Source organism: Ostrinia nubilalis, chromosome 7, assembly GCF_963855985.1.
Source record: "Ostrinia nubilalis chromosome 7, ilOstNubi1.1, whole genome shotgun sequence".
Lineage (NCBI taxonomy): Eukaryota > Metazoa > Arthropoda > Insecta > Lepidoptera > Crambidae > Ostrinia > Ostrinia nubilalis.
The window spans coordinates 11,090,926-11,109,656 of NC_087094.1; the positions used below are offsets into that span (position 1 = coordinate 11,090,926).

The 18,731-nt window shown below is 39.6% G+C and overlaps 1 protein-coding gene across 1 annotated transcript in view; it reads right to left on the bottom strand.

Moving 5' to 3' along the window:
* LOC135073495 (cytoplasmic dynein 2 heavy chain 1-like) overlaps positions 1 to 18,731 on the bottom strand; it is a 41,897-nt gene that overhangs the window by 12,253 nt on the left and 10,913 nt on the right. Inside the window, exons 19-36 of the mRNA XM_063967680.1 lie at positions 13,361 to 13,613; positions 13,138 to 13,284; positions 12,915 to 13,061; positions 12,692 to 12,838; positions 12,469 to 12,615; positions 12,246 to 12,392; positions 11,800 to 11,946; positions 11,577 to 11,723; positions 11,354 to 11,500; positions 11,131 to 11,277; positions 10,908 to 11,054; positions 9,410 to 9,553; positions 8,818 to 9,023; positions 8,628 to 8,743; positions 8,409 to 8,554; positions 8,021 to 8,188; positions 7,479 to 7,637; positions 6,326 to 6,453 (exon numbers count right to left, since the gene is read on the bottom strand). Coding sequence (XP_063823750.1) covers positions 6,326 to 6,453; positions 7,479 to 7,637; positions 8,021 to 8,188; positions 8,409 to 8,554; positions 8,628 to 8,743; positions 8,818 to 9,023; positions 9,410 to 9,553; positions 10,908 to 11,054; positions 11,131 to 11,277; positions 11,354 to 11,500; positions 11,577 to 11,723; positions 11,800 to 11,946; positions 12,246 to 12,392; positions 12,469 to 12,615; positions 12,692 to 12,838; positions 12,915 to 13,061; positions 13,138 to 13,284; positions 13,361 to 13,613 — 2,790 coding nt within the window. The remainder of the gene's footprint in view (positions 1 to 6,325; positions 6,454 to 7,478; positions 7,638 to 8,020; positions 8,189 to 8,408; positions 8,555 to 8,627; positions 8,744 to 8,817; positions 9,024 to 9,409; positions 9,554 to 10,907; positions 11,055 to 11,130; positions 11,278 to 11,353; positions 11,501 to 11,576; positions 11,724 to 11,799; positions 11,947 to 12,245; positions 12,393 to 12,468; positions 12,616 to 12,691; positions 12,839 to 12,914; positions 13,062 to 13,137; positions 13,285 to 13,360; positions 13,614 to 18,731) is intronic.

Sequence of the window (18,731 nt, forward strand, 5' to 3'; positions counted from 1 at the left end):
TGTGATAAAAATATTTAAAAAAAATGGAATTAAAGCGTCACGGGTCTAAGTAGATATAAACGTTAGATACGGTCATGCGGCGGGCGATACCGCGCTTTCCGCCCTGCACATCCGTCGGCGATAAAGCATTCGCGATCTCCGCCATTGAGCCAGTTCGTCACTCATCACGACCACCCAGTTGTCAACAACGAACTAGCATAAACATAACTTCGTATCTCAAGTATGAATCTAAACTCAATCGATCGTAGAGTCGCAAAAATTATTAATTTTGAACCAACTTTTCATTCAAAATACGGGCCTCAATCATCTCTGGGACACTATCTATGCGGATCTAACCAGAGTAAATACAAAGTTTTTTCTATGATCTAACGGATCACGAACAAAGGACAATTTTTAAAAGTCAAACAAGATTTGTAGAGAAATAATAAATATTTAATAATTGAATTATTATTATCTTTGATTCATTAGGAAAACAACGACGAATTAAAACCACCAAAATTAGCATTATTATCATTGTCAAACTACAATCAGTAGGCTAAAAATAAATTACCAGAACGAAGAGTTCCATTTATAAGTCTACCTATCTCAAAATGAAAACCAAAACATGATCTGAATGGTTTGAAATATGTTGGCGTTATTATAGCAGTGCTTAACAATAATCAAACTCACAAAAGGTTGAGGGCTTTATTTTACAGAACAGTTTAGTCTGTTTCGAACAAAGGCACAAAGAGGTTTTGAGCTGTTGTTTAATGAAGTGAAATAGGTTTTGTTAGGGTGAGCCGACAGCCGATTCACTTCACTGGCTTCCAAGCTGAAAGCTTACTTATTGCCATAAGCCCCAAACAAATATTAATATTATCGGTAGTGGGTGTATGGTAATGAAGTTTACCTATTAGATTTTATTGGGACTTTCTGGTTTCATTCAAAATCAATTTTACTGATAGAGGTTGTAAATATAGTTCATAGCTTTTGCCCGCGGCTTCACCCGCGTGAAATTTAGTTTGTCACATATCGTCATAGATTATAGCCTATATGTTATTCTGGGTTATAAACAATAATACTGTAAAGTTTCATAAAAATCCGTTCAGTAGTTTTTGCGTGAAAGAGTAACAAACATCCATCCAGACATCCAAACTTTCGCATTTATAATATTAGTAGAATTACATAGCTAACTTATTATCTTATTACTTATTGTCGCTAAGCAAATATAGGATCATCATTTATTTTTACGTTGAAATATTTTGCAGAAAGAAATCAGGTTGCCATTTGGTAACATTTTCGGTTGTTAGCTTCTGGAATATTTAAATGGTAGGGTGAGAAATGTCAGACAAACATAAAAAGGTTTGTTTTGTTCTAGATCAGCTATTACGAGTATATCCGTAGATTGTATACCTACAATACCTTAAGCCCACGGATTGTTTCATAAATAAAAGTGTTAATCACTCAGGTACTTCTTTAATGATTATTACTTTATTAAAACTTTACTCAACATGTTCAAGTACACGTAGTCATTTGTCTAACGTATCTGACGTCATTAACTGACCAGTTAAAATAAAACAAGCGGCCTCTTTAACTACGATAGATAACATGTAACAATTTCGACAGTTCACCGATAACCCCTTATCAGAGTCAAGTTGACACCGACTCAACATGAATGTTCCCATAACGGATATGAGGAGGACTATGAGACCTATCATGAGAAGTATCAAATGTTTGTTCTTGAAAGGATTTCATTCGGAATTAATAAGTCTAGGTACACCTAATGCTTATCTCAACTATACAGGGTGTTAGGTGAATGGGTATATGAGCCGACACTAGCCCATGTTAACATGGGCATATAAATGGTATGGTGAAGTCAGAAATTTGATATCATCATTTTTTTTTTAATTTTCATACAAAATAATTTTTATAAAATCCGATCTGTCTGCCGTTTGGTGTAGTGGTTCGAAACGGACTACTATTCCGGAGGTTGCGGGTTCGATTCCCGCACAGTACAAACATTTGTGTGCATGAACATATTTGTTTGTATTGGACTGGGTGTTTTCTATGTATAATATGTATGTATTTTTTTTTTCTTTATTCAGAAAACCACGGCTCTTTATAATAATAATACAAACAGATATTACAAAAAAAAAGTATGTTTATATCCGTTGTCTAGTACCCATAGTACAAGCTTTGCTTAGTTTGGGACTAGAAGCGCAGTGTAAAATGTCCAAGGATATTTATTATTTTATTTATTATTATTTATGACACATAATGAATGAGGAACAAGAATTTTCAGATGAACCCGCCAACCCGTAGTGCTCTGCTCTGCTCATTACCAAGAATGCAGAATTTACAAAAATCTTAGTAACTCGTGCGTCACCAGCCACCTCTGTGAATGAACGCTTTGGTATCGATAAGGGTTCATTCTCAAAAGGCGGTTAAGGTGTCAAAGTTCAGACACGATAAACACTTGACTCGGATACCGATCTGTTCATCACGCTGTTGCTGAGTATCGCAGTAATTTGTTTTAGTAGGTACTAAATAGGTATTTGAAAAGTGATATCAAAAGTGTTTTTGTAAACTAATTGTCATGATATTAGACAGTGGATAGTAAATTACGTAACTAATTTGATAGAGAGTAGGTAGTAAGTAATACAGAAATAGGTACATGGCATACTAAAATAGTAAGTAGTTCCACAAGGAAGCTGGGAAGGGTGGAGGCGAACGTGAACGATCTAAAACGGTACTGACATAAAACGCGCTTTACAAAATGTCTTTATTTACTAAAAGTTATAGCATTACAGTGGTGGGTGTTCTCCTTTTCCGTTATTTGCATAGAACCTATTGATTTATTATCACTAATATGGCATCCCATGGAGGTAAAAGATATACTATTATGCGTACCTAATGCCATCATGTTTTCTTGAAAAAGATCGTTAATCTGCTATAATAAAATCGACCACGTCAATAGGTTCCGTGCTAGGATTTTATAGGGCAATGAAACCTTTAAATAACTCCTCTACTGTTCATCACGGACCAAACTAATTAGGTATATTGATACATAAAAAATAACATTGACTTCATAAAATTTATTTCAGAGAGCGATAGACTATCCGGCATAATTAATAAGAAACCTTGGAAAGACCGCTTTAATTAGCCCATTTTTAGTGTGTTCAAGGTTGCAGATTCCAGCAAGTGAACCACCATAGAACAATGACCGTCTGCCGTCTTCATTTACTAAATATCTAGTTGAAATTTAGTTTGTTATTGTTTCGGTACAACTCAGTCTTGTCACGGTAAGTTAATGACCATAATGAACTACCTTTATTCATCACTACGCGTTACGCATCTGCAAGCCACACAGGCAAGCCACTACATTTATTTATCAATGAAAAGCATTTGTTATTTAAACAAACCTTCCAAAGCAGCTTTAAAGTTTGTTGGTTTTTGTATTATCTTTACAGCTTGTTGGCTAATTTGGGATGATGTGACAAGATGAACTCAGGTCACTGGCCTCGTGTTATCAGAATAACCGTCACAAGCTAGCATTTTAATCTACTCAGCTTGAGCTTACTTACGAACTATTTTAACTAGCAACGCCAACTTCGTTAGGATTACATCATAGTCTAGTCATTATGTTTACGTTATCGTAATGAATAGGAATGTATAAGTTAGTGACTACAAAGCTTCTATGAAATAGCTTTGACTAAAGACTGTAACGCATGTAAGTTTAGAAAAGTATTTACATAATTATAATCATAAAGGATAGGCTTTGTAACTTTCAGAAAGTCATTTTCAATCAGTAAAATATGTTTTCACATATCAATTTGCTTATTATCATTAGGTCAATGACAATTTCGCGTGAAGAACTGTAAATGTTTTAATATCATATTTATTTAATACATGTTAAAGATGTTTAGGTATGCAAGTTTCTTATTACGCTGGATATGGCTGAAATGTGACAACGGACTAAGCAAGGGGAATCCCATTGAAAAGTAGACATTACGTGTAGCGCGCAGCGCAGTTCCGTTATCCTACTAATTTTTATAAATGCGAAAATTTGTGTGGATATATGTTTCTTACTCTTTCACGAAAAATCTACTAAACGAATTTTGATGAAACTTTACATAATTGTTTATACACCAGAATAACAAACTAAAGTTCAGAAATTAGATTACCTAATGGTGAACAAAAGTATAAAATATAAATGTCAAAAACACCAATTATTGCGTCGATAATGCTTATGCACTCATAGGTAGATTAGATTAAAAATAAAACAAATGACTCAAATGAGTAAATAGGAACCGAGTGCCGCGTCGTCCGGGCCGCTAAAATAGCTTACACATCTGTTGGACACATGTAATGGGCAAAGCAAATCGTTTCTTTGCTATTACAAAATGCATTGTATTTCGGGAAGTTTGTATGACATGACAAATTGAGTACAAATTCCTTATATATGCAGTTTTAATTAACGTGATTTTGTGAGTTTGCTTAAAATAATATGGATTTAAGTAGACTAAGTATGAACTTTGAATAATTTGACTTGCATTGAAAGTTTAAAGTGACCTTGAAGTAAGCGTCGTAAGGTGAAGTAAAACAATCAATTACCTAAGCAATTTCTTAAGTTTAGCTCAAGAAAGTTATAATTACAGTATTATACGGGTCATTCCACAAAAATATGTCAACTCTTAGTCCGCGCCACATTTCACAAGGAATATTTGTTAATATTTTATTCCAAAATTGTTAAATAACAGCTCGCAATGGTGTTTTATTCATCACCCATTTATATTCTTTTAAACTATTTTTCAAACATCTTAAATTCCTTTTAAATGACCCAAAACGTCATTCCCTAGGCATGTCCGTACTCCAAAAGTTTGTGTTTTGGAACCCATATTTATAAAAACATCAACTTGATCCTTTATTCTAATTAACGAATATTCTATTCAAACCTATATTACACCAAATTCTATTAATATTTTGCGGTTTCAATAAACAATAATTTGATTTTCTTTAGTTGAAAAAGAGTCCACAGCTTTTAGCGTCATTCCCTCGCCACGCAATGATTTTATAATTTTGCGCTTTAATGTGTATTTAGAGTGAATGACATTTAGTTGAGTTTAAAGTACGATACGAAGTTATCCTCAGACCATACTGGCTTTGCGGCAGCCGTTTTTTTGAATTAGTGCAAACGTGCCAGTTGTTGCGAAAACATGTGTTGATACAGTCACTTCGTCAGTCCCTAGTTGAGTAGCTTTATTGATTACAATAGGAAATTGTATATAATTTAATAGTATTTAAGTGTGGTTTTTCGGCTATTTTCGGCACATCGTATCAAGCATCTTATAATATAAAGTTAATCTGCATTTTTGTTAAATTTTACGTCAAATCGTCAGTCCCTAGACCGTCAGGCCCTAGCTTTAAACGACGCTAGGGACTAAGTTACTAGTTAGGGAATAACGTTTTTTATATAGTATTATTAACAAAACAACTACATTAAGTATATTAACTTATCTATAAGTGTTAAGGTTATAAGTTTTATACTTTATTAAAAGTCACATAGGAGTAATGTAGTATGAAAAAACTTAAAATTATAATTTCTCCTAAAATAAAGCATAAAGTGACTGGCCCTTTTAGACATAACATAATTAATACATAAACTATAATTTACACTAATAAAGTATTCAAAAGCATCTTAAAAAAGTTTAGGACAAAATGACGTCGAAAATATACAGATTTTTATGGAATGACCCATACAGACTGGGTTACGAGGTACCGCGGGGTGAATTTTAGCGGTCGCATCTGGATGCATCTCCCAGAGTAAATAGCAGAAAAAAATTCCGATTCCGGCTGTGGCATCCTTGATTTCTGGTATTGAAAATTAGAACCAAGCGGATTTGTTACATTTTACACGTACCTATTACTGTAATTATTAGGTACTAATACATCGTGGCCGTGAGCAGGCCTGGCTCACTCCGCGCGGTACATCCGATAATTACCTACAGCGAAGCGCCCCGCCGGTGGGTATACTTATTCTGTGCCGTGAGTGAGCGTCTAAGATAAGTTAAGTTGAAAAGTACTACTTTTAGATCAATTAGGCATTTTGACAGTTTTTATTTTACCAGCCGGTAACCTTAACCCCGCTGCAGTGTGTGTATGTTGTTTGTGTTATATCCACTTTACACTTAGCGCGAAAATCGAAATATACGGAACACGCACGGCGAAACGAAATGAAGTGCCACTTTTTGCACTACCTGTTTCGATGAGTTTCGCGCTCAGTGTAATGGCGGCATTACTATTACTATGTGAATCATTACTATGTGTGTAAATTTTATGTACTGACCTGCGCTGTGCGTGGTGAGCAGCCCGCACAAGGGTGCGCGCGGCGCGCAGTCGAGACTCCCAAGCGGCGCAGGCGTCGCCGCCGCCGCCGCCCGACACCGAACCCACTATCCACTGCTGCTCCTCGATCTATACCCACGAAATAAAGTAATATCAGCTCTAGCAAATACAGTGTGAGTCACGTTAAAGTGTACATATGAAAATAGATGAAACTAGACCTATTTTTATCGACAAAAAAGAGGTCATTTTTTTTTTTATAGAATTTTTTTTCTTCCAATTACTTATTGTAAAAAAAACGTAATAACTTTTAAACTAAGCGGTATATCCTGATAAAATAAAAACAGTAATAATGCTAAATAACAGGCGATACTAAAAAAATACATAAAATACACAAAAAAGGCCAACAAATAATAAAAAATGACACTTTTTGAAAAAAATCTTCTTTTAAATTCGTGTTTTTTTGGTTATTTGATAAATTTCTCCAAAAAATGCCCCTATAACCGGCGGTTTTTATTACTTTGTATTATTCTCTATCGTATTACCTTCGTAAAACCAAAAATCGCATGTCTCTATCCCTATCACAACGTTTGCAATGATGGTTTTAAAATTTAAAATTGGGTCTAGTTTCATTCATCTATTTTCATATTTACACTTTAACGTGAATCACACTGTAGATATACTTTTTAAGAGTAGTCAAAATGGCGCTCTCATAGATTTCACGTCACTTTTTTACCAACTCCATTTATTGGTCTCAAAAATTAGTACTTGACAGAATTGCTATCTAGCCTGTCACATGTGTACCCTAGTCTCAACAGTTTGACCGCTCATAATAAGAAACCCCTGAAAGCTGTTTCAGTACCAGAGGAAAGTTAAGAGCGCTTTCACATTTAGGCGATTTAGCAGCGCGACAAATGCGCGACGGACGTGCTGCAGTCGCGCTACTAACGCCCTAATGTGAAAGCGCTCTAAATCGTTGGACCCTCAGAGCAAAAGCCAAGAACAAAAAGCTTCAATTACATAAAAAAAAGTAAACAATGTAAAATGTGATTCAGAAAGTCCGCGAAGCGAGCACCCGCGAACCACAGCTCAAGCTCGTAGAGGGCGCTACGGATCGTGTTACTATTTAGTCTATGTATTTATTAGTACAAAATTACCTTAGCCAGTATATCTTTGAAGTCCTTCACAATGGGCGTGGGCCGTTTAGACTTGTCGTTGTAGTAGGTGATCGCGAGGCGAGCGCCTGCAAACCACAGCTCTAGCTCGTTCAGAGCGCTCCGAACTGCTGCCTCACTTGATGCCGTTGTGCAGATTTTCTACAATATTTCATTCGAGTAAATGCCGGTTATTTGGCCCGACGAATTTTGATGCAGCAATGAGAATTTTGTTCTGTTAATCTTTGGCGTGTCGTGCGATGAGTTGTTACAGTTTGATTCTAAATGAAATAGAATTCGAATCGGTAGCCCAAAATCCTGGGATGGAGAGAGAGAGTGGATACAATGGAAATAAAGAATTACTGTATTTACTGGGATGTATCTTAAATTGTGTTAGTTGTTACTATCAAACTTTTATGTATTATTAGATAGCAGCATAACAACCCTTTGATGCAGATTTACAAAAATATCAAATCATTTTGGAAAATAGCTCGACCTATTAAATACAAAGTTTCAATACCATACTTATCAGAAATTGTTCATACCTGCAGCGCTTTAATTTGCTTTTTGATATTCAAAGCCACGGCCAAAAAATCTTTCACTTGGAGTGTGTCTGGTTTCTTATATTCCATTTCTAACAGACTAAAAACCTCTCGCCAGTGACGTTCAGTGAAGTCTGACCCACGAAGATACTTGAGCAGTGTCGATAAATCCTGATTTATGTAAAGTTTTAAGTTAATAAACATTGAACACAAATGATAATCATATTTTTATGCGCATGACCCCGCCCAAATATCGTTTAAGATTCAAGGGATAATTCGCTCGTCCGATTTTATCAATTACAATTTGATAATATTTAACTAATTCAATAGTTTACCTTGGTTAGTATTATTACATGTTTTTAAATAAAATCATTTTTAGCGAAATACTTACGGAATATTTTTCAAGATCTTGCTGAATGAAAAGGGTGACAACAGTGAATGGTTCCAATTTATCACTCCATTTCGATACAAACTCATCTAACAGATGCAGTTTCTTTTGGAACACTATCCATTCTTGTTCAGCAATGGCATCAAACTCTAAAAAAATATCATTGTTTTTGTTACAAAATCATTCAAAATAAGAAATAAAAACACAATTTTGCTTGCAAACCTTCGTTGTAATCTTTTAGTACGGTCCAAACGTTCACGTACTCCGTCATAAGTTTTTCAGCTTCTGCCCACATCTTGGTTGGTTCCAGTTTCATGTCGAATTTCTCACATTCTTTACTGCAATCATCAACAAATAAATAAATAAAATGTTATTTTAAAGTAACAGTAATTTACAGTTATGGTATATTTACATAAGATTATCCCTATCAGTGACGAATTTCTCCCAGGTCGCGTGTGCTTCGAACACAGAGCGACACCTGTCGGCCATTTCTGAGTAACTCGCGCCGCGCGTCTCTTCCAGTCGCGCCTTGTTCTGGTCCCAACGTGACATCCACGCCTCTACGCTTGTGTTTAGGTTCTCCCATTCACCGCTCATACTGGATTTCACTATTTCAGCCTGAAAATGATAAATGAAATAGTAAATCATTCAAACATTGTGATTTTTGAAATCGAAAAAAAATTAACATTAAAAGCTATCCATCTGTTAAAGAGGACACGTTATATCATGATTTGTTTTTTTTTTCAAGTCACATTTATGGTACCTGTTAATTGTTTATAAAAAAATAAATGTGTTTATCTTTAATTTATTGGGCTTTCAAATAACACCAATATTGTTGGGGCACCATGATTGTGTCAGAAGAAAATCTTTAAAGTTCGCGTCGCGGAAAGTGCGATTTATTTGATGTTGAGTGTATAATAATGAAGTCATCGAATAAATAATTTAAATCTAACTGAATCATAGCGTTAACTAGAAGCAATATATGAGAAGAAATGTTGACGTACCTGATGTTCAAACATTTGCTGCTGGCTCAGCATGAGCTCGCGGACTTTATGCCACTCCTTGATGCTGCCGTCAGCTGATGCATCCCCGCCCCACGTGCGGAGCATGTGACTTTTGCGTTTTAGGGCTTCTACTGTTTTCTCCATCTACGAAATAAAAATATTTGTTGTTAAGCATTCTTAGGCGCGGTTTGTCCCTGCATTATGAAAATTTCTATACGTGTTCCTTTTAATTTCCTGTAACTTTCAAGGCTTTAAGGCTATCCTATGAATAAAAACAAAATGTCTTAAGAACATTTGTGTTCCTACACGCATATTTTTGAAGATATCATCCATCTTATTAGAGTTTGTACCAAAATTTACACCCAATTCAATGTGTTTAACTATGGCGAATTATTTTATGTGTTCGAGATAGAATCAAATGGACGGCGCATGATCGGGAAAGTCGACCCCGTGTAACGGGATAAGGCGAGGCAGTAGAGAAAAAGAGAATTATGTTGTAAGAAAAAATAAGGCGAAAGAAATTGTTGAATTAACCAAAAAATTTAATGCCATTCGATTCTTTGAAGTGGTTTTAATACCCTAAAGTTACAGGATATTGTCAGGAACACGTTGTATGTGAAAGGAAAAAAGACAATGATTCAACACTCAAGTTACAAAATCACACTTAATACAGAATTGATTACTTTACTTATGGACGGAACAGTAACATTAGTATTAGTAATTATTCATTTTTGTAAGTTTTAAACAAATAACGTAGCTTAAAGTACTAAACGTGTCATAACAACTTTGATAGATAAATAAAATTTGGTAGATTTGGTATAAACAACACAAATTATTTCACCTACCGGGTCCGGTGACAGGGCCCGGCCGGACCCGGTTTGCAATCCCTAATTATGTTACACATAGACGCTTACCTCAGGCATATTGTTCCTCAACGCTTGCTGCACCTCGCTGCTGATTTCAGCCAGCTCCCGAGCGTTCTTAGGTGCGGTTTGTCCTTGCAGCGCCTGCGACGCTCGCGCCACGAAGGCGTCTAGAGCGGCGGCCGCCAGCGATCGACTACTAATATATTACCTATGCAACTTTGTCAATCATGCTATACACAGAAGCCTACCTCTGTCATATACAGTTCCCGAGCGTTCTTGGGCGCGGTTTGTCCTGGCAGCGCCTGCGAGGCTCGCGCCACGAAGGCGTCTAGAGTGGCGGCCGCCAGCGATCGACTACTAATATATTACCTATGCAACTTTGTCAAACATGCTATACACAGAAGCCTACCTCTGGCATATTATTCCGCAGCGCCTGCTGTATAGCGCTGATCTCAGCCAGCTCCCGAGTGTTCTTTGGCGCGGTTTGTCCTTGCAGCGCCTGCGACGCTCGCGCCACGAAGGCGTCTAAAGCGGCAGCGTCGGCACGTGCACTGGCCTGCAGTGCCACTGAGAGCGAAGAACGTCTAATATAACATGCAACTCTGTCAATCGTGCTATACCCAGAAGCCTACCTCAGGCATATTATTCCTCAGCGCCTGCTGTACCGCACTGATCTCGGCTAACTCCCGAGCGTTCTTAGGCGCGGTTTGTCCTTGCAGCGCCTGCGACGCGCGCACCACGAAGGCGTCTAAAGCGGCAGCGTCGGCACGTGCACTGGCCTGCAGTGCCACTGAGAGCGAAGAACTTCTAATATAACATGCAACTCTGTCAATCGTGCTATACACAGAAGCCTACCTCAGGCATATTATTCCTCAGCGCCTGCTGTACCGCACTGATCTCGGCCAACTCCCGAGCGTTCTTTGGCGCGGTTTGTCCTTGCAGCGCCTGCAACGCTCGCGCCACGAAGGCGTCTAAAGCGGCAGCGTCGGCACGTGCACTGGCCTGCAGTGCCACTGAGAGCGAAGAACTTCTAATATAACATGCAACTCTGTCAATCGTTCTATACACAGAAGCCTACCTCAGGCATATTATTCCTCAGCGCCTGCTGTACAGCGCTGATCTCAGCCAGCTCCCGAGCGTTCTTTGGCGCGGTTTGTCCTTGCAGCGCCTGCGACGCGCGCGCCACGAAGGCGTCTACAGCGGCAGCGTCGGCACGTGCACTGGCCTGCAGTGCCACTGAGAGCGAAGAACTTCTAATATAACATGCAATTCTGTCAATCGTGCTATACACAGAAGCCTACCTCAGGCATATTATTCCTCAGCGCCTGCTGTACCGCACTGATCTCGGCCAACTCCCGAGCGTTCTTGGGCGCGGTTTGTCCTTGCAGCGCCTGCGACGCTCGCGCCACGAAGGCGTCTAAAGCGGCAGCGTCGGCACGTGCACTGGCCTGCAGTGCCACTGAGAGCGAAGAACTTCTAATATAACATGCAACTCTGTCAATCGTGCTATACACAGAAGCCTACCTCAGGCATATTATTCCTCAGCGCTTGCTGTACCGCACTAATCTCGGCCAACTCCCGAGCGTTCTTTGGCGCGGTTTGTCCTTGCAGCGCCTGCGACGCGCGCGCCACGAAGGCGTCTAAAGCGGCAGCGTCGGCACGTGCACTGGCCTGCAGTGCCACTGAGAGCGAAGAACTTCTAATATAACATGCAACTCTGTCAATCGTGATATACACAGAAGCCTACCTCTGGCATATTATTCCGCAGCGCCTGCTGTATGGCGCTGATCTCAGCCAGCTATCGAGCGTTCTTGGGCGCGATTTGTCCTTGCAGCGCCTGCGACGCTCGCGCCACGAAGGCGTCTAAAGCGGCAGCGTCGGCACGTGCACTGGCCCGCAGTGCCACTGAGAGCGAAGAACTTCTAATATAACATGCAACTCTGTCAATCGTGCTATACACAGAAGCCTACCTCAGGCATATTATTCCTCAGCGCCTGCTGTACCGCACTGATCTCGGCAAACTCCAGAGCGTTCTTTGGCGCGGTTTGTCCTTGCAGCGCCTGGGACGCGCGCGCCACGAAGGCGTCTAAAGCGGCAGCGTCGGCACGTGCACTGGCCTGCAGTGCCACTGAGAGCGAAGAACTTCTAATATAACATGCAACTCTGTCAATCTTGCTATACACAGAAGCCTACCTCAGGCATATTATTCCTCAGCGCCTGCTGTATAGCGCTGATCTCGGCCAGCTCCCGAGCGTTCTTGGGCGCGGTTTGTCCTTGCAGCGCCTGCGACGCGCGCGCCACGAAGGCGTCTAAAGCGGCAGCGTCGGCACGTGCACTTGCCTGCAGTGCCACTGAGAGCGAAGAACTTCTAATATAACATGCAACTCTGTCAATCGTGCTATACACAGAAGCCTACCTCAGGCATATTATTCCTCAGCGCCTGCTGTACCGCACTGATCTCGGCCAACTCCCGAGCGTTCTTTGGCGCGGTTTGTCCTTGCAGCGCCTGCGACGCTCGCGCCACGAAGGCGTCTAAAGCGACAGCGTCGGCACGTGCACTGGCCTGCGGTGCCACTGAGAGCGAAGAACTTCTAATATAACATGCAACTCTGTCAATCGTGCTATACACAGAAGCCTACCTCTGGCATATTATTCCTCAGCGCCTGCTGTACCGCACTGATCTCGGCCAGCTCCCGAGCGTTCTTTGGCGCGGTTTGTCCTTGCAGCGCCTGCGACGCGCGCGCCACGAAGGCGTCTAAAGCGGCAGCGTCGGCACGTGCACTGGCCTGCGGTGCCACTGAGAGCGAAAAACTTCTAATATAACATGCAACTCTGTCAATCGTGCTATACACAGAAGCCTACCTCTGGCATATTATTCCGCAGCGCCTGCTGTACAGCGCTGATCTCAGCCAGCTCCCGAGCGTTCTTGGGCGCGGTTTGTCCTTGCAGCGCCTGCGACGCGCGCGCCACGAAGGCGTCTAAAGCGGCAGCGTCGGCACGTGCACTGGCCTGCAGTGCCACTGGGAGCGAAGAACTTCTAATATAACATGCAACTCTGTCAATCGTGCTATACACAGAAGCCTACCTCAGGCATATTATTCCGCAGCGCCTGCTGTACAGCGCTGATCTCAGCCAGCTCCCGAGCGTTCTTGGGCGCGGTTTGTCCTTGCAGCGCCTGCGACGCGCGCGCCACGAAGGCGTCTAAAGCGGCAGCGTCGGCGCGCGCGCTGTTTTGTAATGCGGCCGCCAGGTTGGCCCATAGGCTGCGCGCACACGCTTCAACCTCGCGTCGGAGAGAAGCCGTGCCGACGGATATCCATTCGATCTTTTCGTCCTCGCTGGAGTAAATTAACTTATTATTAAAAGAAATGCGGAAAGGACAATGTTCGTTCTCCATACATTGTTCGCCTAAGAACCAACAATTTTGACATATTACTACCCGAAAGCGAAATAATACGATTCTGTGTGTAAGAACAATGATTCCTGATGGACACTTGCCATAAAATTAATGATTAAGAATATTAAATCACAGCGATTTTATAATATGTCGTTTATGACAACATGGCGTCTAATGTATTGTGTGAATGTATGAACACCGATTCGCGAAAAATGTTTTGTATTGTCGTCACGCCGAGTCGCAGCCAAATAGTATAAAATAATAGAACAAGTTTTAGAAATACAACTCGGCATTCCACTTTTATAATATGCCCACATATTGCACGTAAATAAACAACATGAATCGTAGGTTGTTTCCACCCTTGTCATCTGACACATGAAATAAACTCCTATTGTATTATAGATATCGAAGCCGAATCGTATATAATATATAATAATAGAATAGGTTTTGGAGATCACTCGGGGTTCCACTTTTATAAAATACCTACATATTGCATAAAAATAACACGAATCATGAGTTTTCTTTTCACCATTTACATCTGACACGAGATAACAAACTCCTATCTCCATGACTACCGTCGTAGTCTATGCCAAAGACTACAATATTTTAAGCAAGAAGTTTCAAACCTTAGCGGCTACGGTAACCCCTGGGCCACATACATCATGATAACATTCGGTCGACACCGGAACGAAGTCTTGCGATTATGCAAAAAAGCATCGTATTCTAGTGCGGCTATATCACGTTCAACCGGGGTTTTAATTCGACTAAAGTCCTGACTAAAGACTGGAAGAAAATACTCCGCATTGTATGAGCACTTCGTGTTCGTTAAAGCGGCTTCAGATCTAGAGCCCACATAGTTTTCTTTCCAATAATATCCGCAAGTAGCGCTGCATGATCTTTACAACAAAAACGGCAATATTCATTTCAGCCACAGGACGTCCACTACTGAACATAGGCCTCCCCCAATGACTTCCACATCGCACGGTTGGTAGCGGCCTGCATCCAGCGCCTTCCCGCTACCTTTATCAGGTCGTTGGTCCACCTTGTGGTGGGTTGACATTGCAGAATATGACTTTTGATAGGTTCATCATAGAATTCGGCGGGGATATCCTCACGGAGGAAGTTCGTAAAAGGGCGGAACAAGATCTTATAATAATGCAAGGCCGAAGCTGTAACGCTCGTGCTCCTACGTGTAATCCGGCGAGTATGCAATAAATAGTAATGTCTGGTATAGCCTGACCAGGAACATAAAAACCCTCGCCATGTTGCGGAAAACTAATGGTACTAATTTCTTTTAATGGCAACAGTAACTGAAAACTTCATTGACATGTCACCTTGCATGTCAGTCTATTGCTGTCAAAGTGTAAACAAAGTTTATTTTAAATGTGCGCAATTGGTTTTATGAATTAAATTGCTAAAATATTTTTATAGTCGTGAAAGAAAAGTGGTTCACAATGTTGTAAAGTATTTGTCGAAGAGAAATACTAAGGGTTTGGACAATATTTTCATTGAATAATGTTTCCGACAAAGGTTGTCAAATTGACTGACATGTTTATCGTATAGTACAGTCCACTATGAAAATTAGCTGTGGTTTATTTCAAATACCTATTTTAACATTTTTTGTCACTTTCTAAGTGTTGAATTTTATGGGGTTGGGAAAGAAGTTCCGAGTTTGAAGCGTTCATGAGCAGATATTGCAGTTGAATATTCAAGTTCTGAATTTGATTATCAATGAATAATAAAATAAATTGTACTAGCTCGATTGATGGTTTCATTTAATTTATTTAAATCAGGTTACCTATAATAATATTTTTTCGTTAATTTATGAAAATATCAAATTAGCCCGTAATACTGAATCCTGATACATAAAGTTAGCCTATTAATTTAACACAGGTACGACTGTACTCAGTGTTGCACTATCAAATGCAATTGACGCGCCTCTGTGCCAGGGTTTTTATGTTCCTGGTCAGGCTATAAATAGTGGTAATACGTATCGTTCGTTCGTTCGTTTCAGCCGAAAAGACGTCCACTGCTGGACAAAGGCCTCCCCCAAGGATTTCCACGAAGACCGATCCTGCACCGCTCGCATACAGGCACCTCCCGCGACCTTCACCAGATCGTCGGTCCACCTAGTGGGAGGCCTGCCCACGCTACGTCTTTCGGCTCGTGGTCGCCACTCAAGAACTTTCCTGCCCCAGCGGCCATCAGCTCTACGAGCTATGTGCCCCGCCCCGTCTATGTCTATAATATGCGCTACGATTACAGGGTATCATTTTGCATAGTCGCAAGACTTCACTCCGCTGCTGTCAAATCAATGTCGCATAATGTTATCGCAATGTGTGTGGCCCTTGGCCAAATCACAGAAGCCTATGCGAAGAAAGAGCACTTGAATGACAATGAAGATCAGGGTTACCATTTTATAAGATCTCCTCACTATTGAGGGTAACAAAGTAACATTAATAATCTAGCCATTAATTACATTTATTACCTATACGAGAAAGTAAAGCAACATGCGGTTTTATTTTAATTTGTAAAATATTTGTAACAGTTTGTTCCAAGTTTAGTTTTACAACAGTATTGCTGTTTCAGCTGTCACTGTGAAGCTTTGGGAAAATAAATAAATAGAAAAAATATTAACATAAATATTTATTTAAGTTTTTATGTTCATTATCATAATATGCCAATTTAAGTTACACTGTGTGACAGTCTTTGACACTAAACAAACTCTTCAGCTTAATAATACCTACCTACAGGGCGTTTTTATAGTTACTCTTGCTGATGAAACAAGAAGGGTTGATTCTACTACTGAAATACAACTACTTTTCTTACAGGACCAATATCAAATTCTCAAAAAAATTCACATCCTCGTGATGGTGATAATTTCTATGGAGAGGTTTTTTTTTTTATATTCGGTCTCTTGGGATAAGTTATTCCATTTGAGCAGTAGAATTAATCGTTTTTATTTGATCACATATAAAAATAACACAAGTGTTTAGGAAAACTTCTTCTTTGGTATGGTATCACTACGGAGTTATAATGTCGGCAACTCTGTATCACTGACTTGTAACTTTCAAACAGTATGAATAATAAGGGCACCACATTGGTTTTCTTTCTGAAAAAAGGCTTTCACTTTTAGTACTAACCCTTTAGCACTATTTCATTGAAATAAAAATACAATAAACGCACAGAAGACTGAAATTGAGTCAACTGACGTGACATTTATAATTTGTTGACATTATGACAGTTTGACAAGACTAGGGATTGAAAAAGTTTTAATTGAAAAAGTAAAATGACAATTTATTAAAACGATTCACAAGGATATAATCGATTAAAAATATTTATAAAATGTTCTGATACTTGCCTGTAGCGATTATCCAATCCTGGTTTCTACTGAAAAACTACCTCGTGGCAATATTTTAATAAAATAATAAAATCTTTATCTTCTCTTTCACAATCTATAAAAGTTCATTTGGTCTATTATTATACATGTGCTAAATGAGGGTTTTCGCGATTGAAAAATCCGCGAGATGGCAATACGTAGACGCGAGGTCCAAATGCTGCATGATTGGTGGATATCTGTCAATGTCATGTCAAAAATAACCAATCATGCAGCATTTGGACCTCACGTCTACGTATTGCCATCTGGCGGATTTTTCAATCGCAAAAACCCTCATTGGCATAGATTATGAGAGACTGGCAACTATACTAGGTTGATATACGAGGTGTGGCTATTAAATAACGAGACTGACGCTGCTACAGGAGAAGTGCTCATGCGTCGAACGCCAGCAACCAACAGCTGTTAGCGTGAAGCTTTCTCTTTCGAATGAAGTGCCTCTCGCTTCTGTAAACAAATCAGTATAGCCGTAGCCTTCATTCGCATTAAAGTTGTTTTTTTGTTTCGCCGGAAAAATGTTAAGTGTAAAAGTATCTAGCAACGAATTGTTGTGAAATTTCATATGAAACTTGAAAAAACCGCTACTGAAACTTATAATTTATTGAAATAAGTGTATGGCAATGAATGTTTATCGCTTGCACGTGTTTTTGAGTGGTTTAAGCCTTTTTAAAACGGCCGAGAAGACGTTCAAGATGATTCACGCCCGGGTCGCCCTTCCACGTCAAAAACTGTTGACAATATCGAAAAAATCGGTAATCTAATTTTAACTGACCGTCAGTTAAGTGCTCGTGCGACTGCTGAAACTGTACGGATTGATAAAGAATCCGTACGGCAAATATTACATAACAATTTTACACGTGCAAAAAGTGTGTGCCAAAATGGTGCCTAAAATTCTCACTTTTGAACAACAAGAAGCTCAAAAAAATGTTTGTACTGACACTTTGAATGCCTTATTCGCCGGGTCTTGCGCCGTGTGACTTCTATCTGTTTCCTAAGGTGAAATCTGCATTAAAAGGAACAAGATTTGAGTCTGTTGAAGCTGTGAAAGAGAAAGCGGCAAGCGTCCTGAAGGAGCTGATAGAAGAAGACTTCCAACACTGTTTCGAACAATGGAAGATTCGCATGGAGCGTTGTAGGGATAGAGGAGGGGTGTATGTTAAAGGTGATATTAAGTAAAAAAGTATAAAATCAAAATAAAATGTTTTACAGCGTCAGTCTCGTTATTTAATAGCCACACCTCGTATGTTTCTCACACTTCAACTGGCATTGGATTCAACATCGGATTCTGACACTTTTACAGTTATGATACCATGAATATCAGTTTATGGTCCTAATTATTTTTATTTTATTTACGACCTTCGACCAGTTGGACACTTTAGATAGCTTCTTGTAATAGTGTCAATATCTTATAAGCTTTTAACGCAAATCTAGTCTTCAAAGCAGTTTAATCGATTTATTTTATTTTCAAAATCGATATTTTATTGTCTATGATGGCCGCAGGAACATCACTATACATGGACTCCCAGCAATAAAGTACGGTAATGCCTCGTACAGATTTTATCGGCAAAAATTATGGAACTTGATAGGTTTTAGACCATGCCACGCACCAAAACGTCCGGAAGTTGTAATAGTATTATAGAATAAACGTTGAAAGACTTATTAATT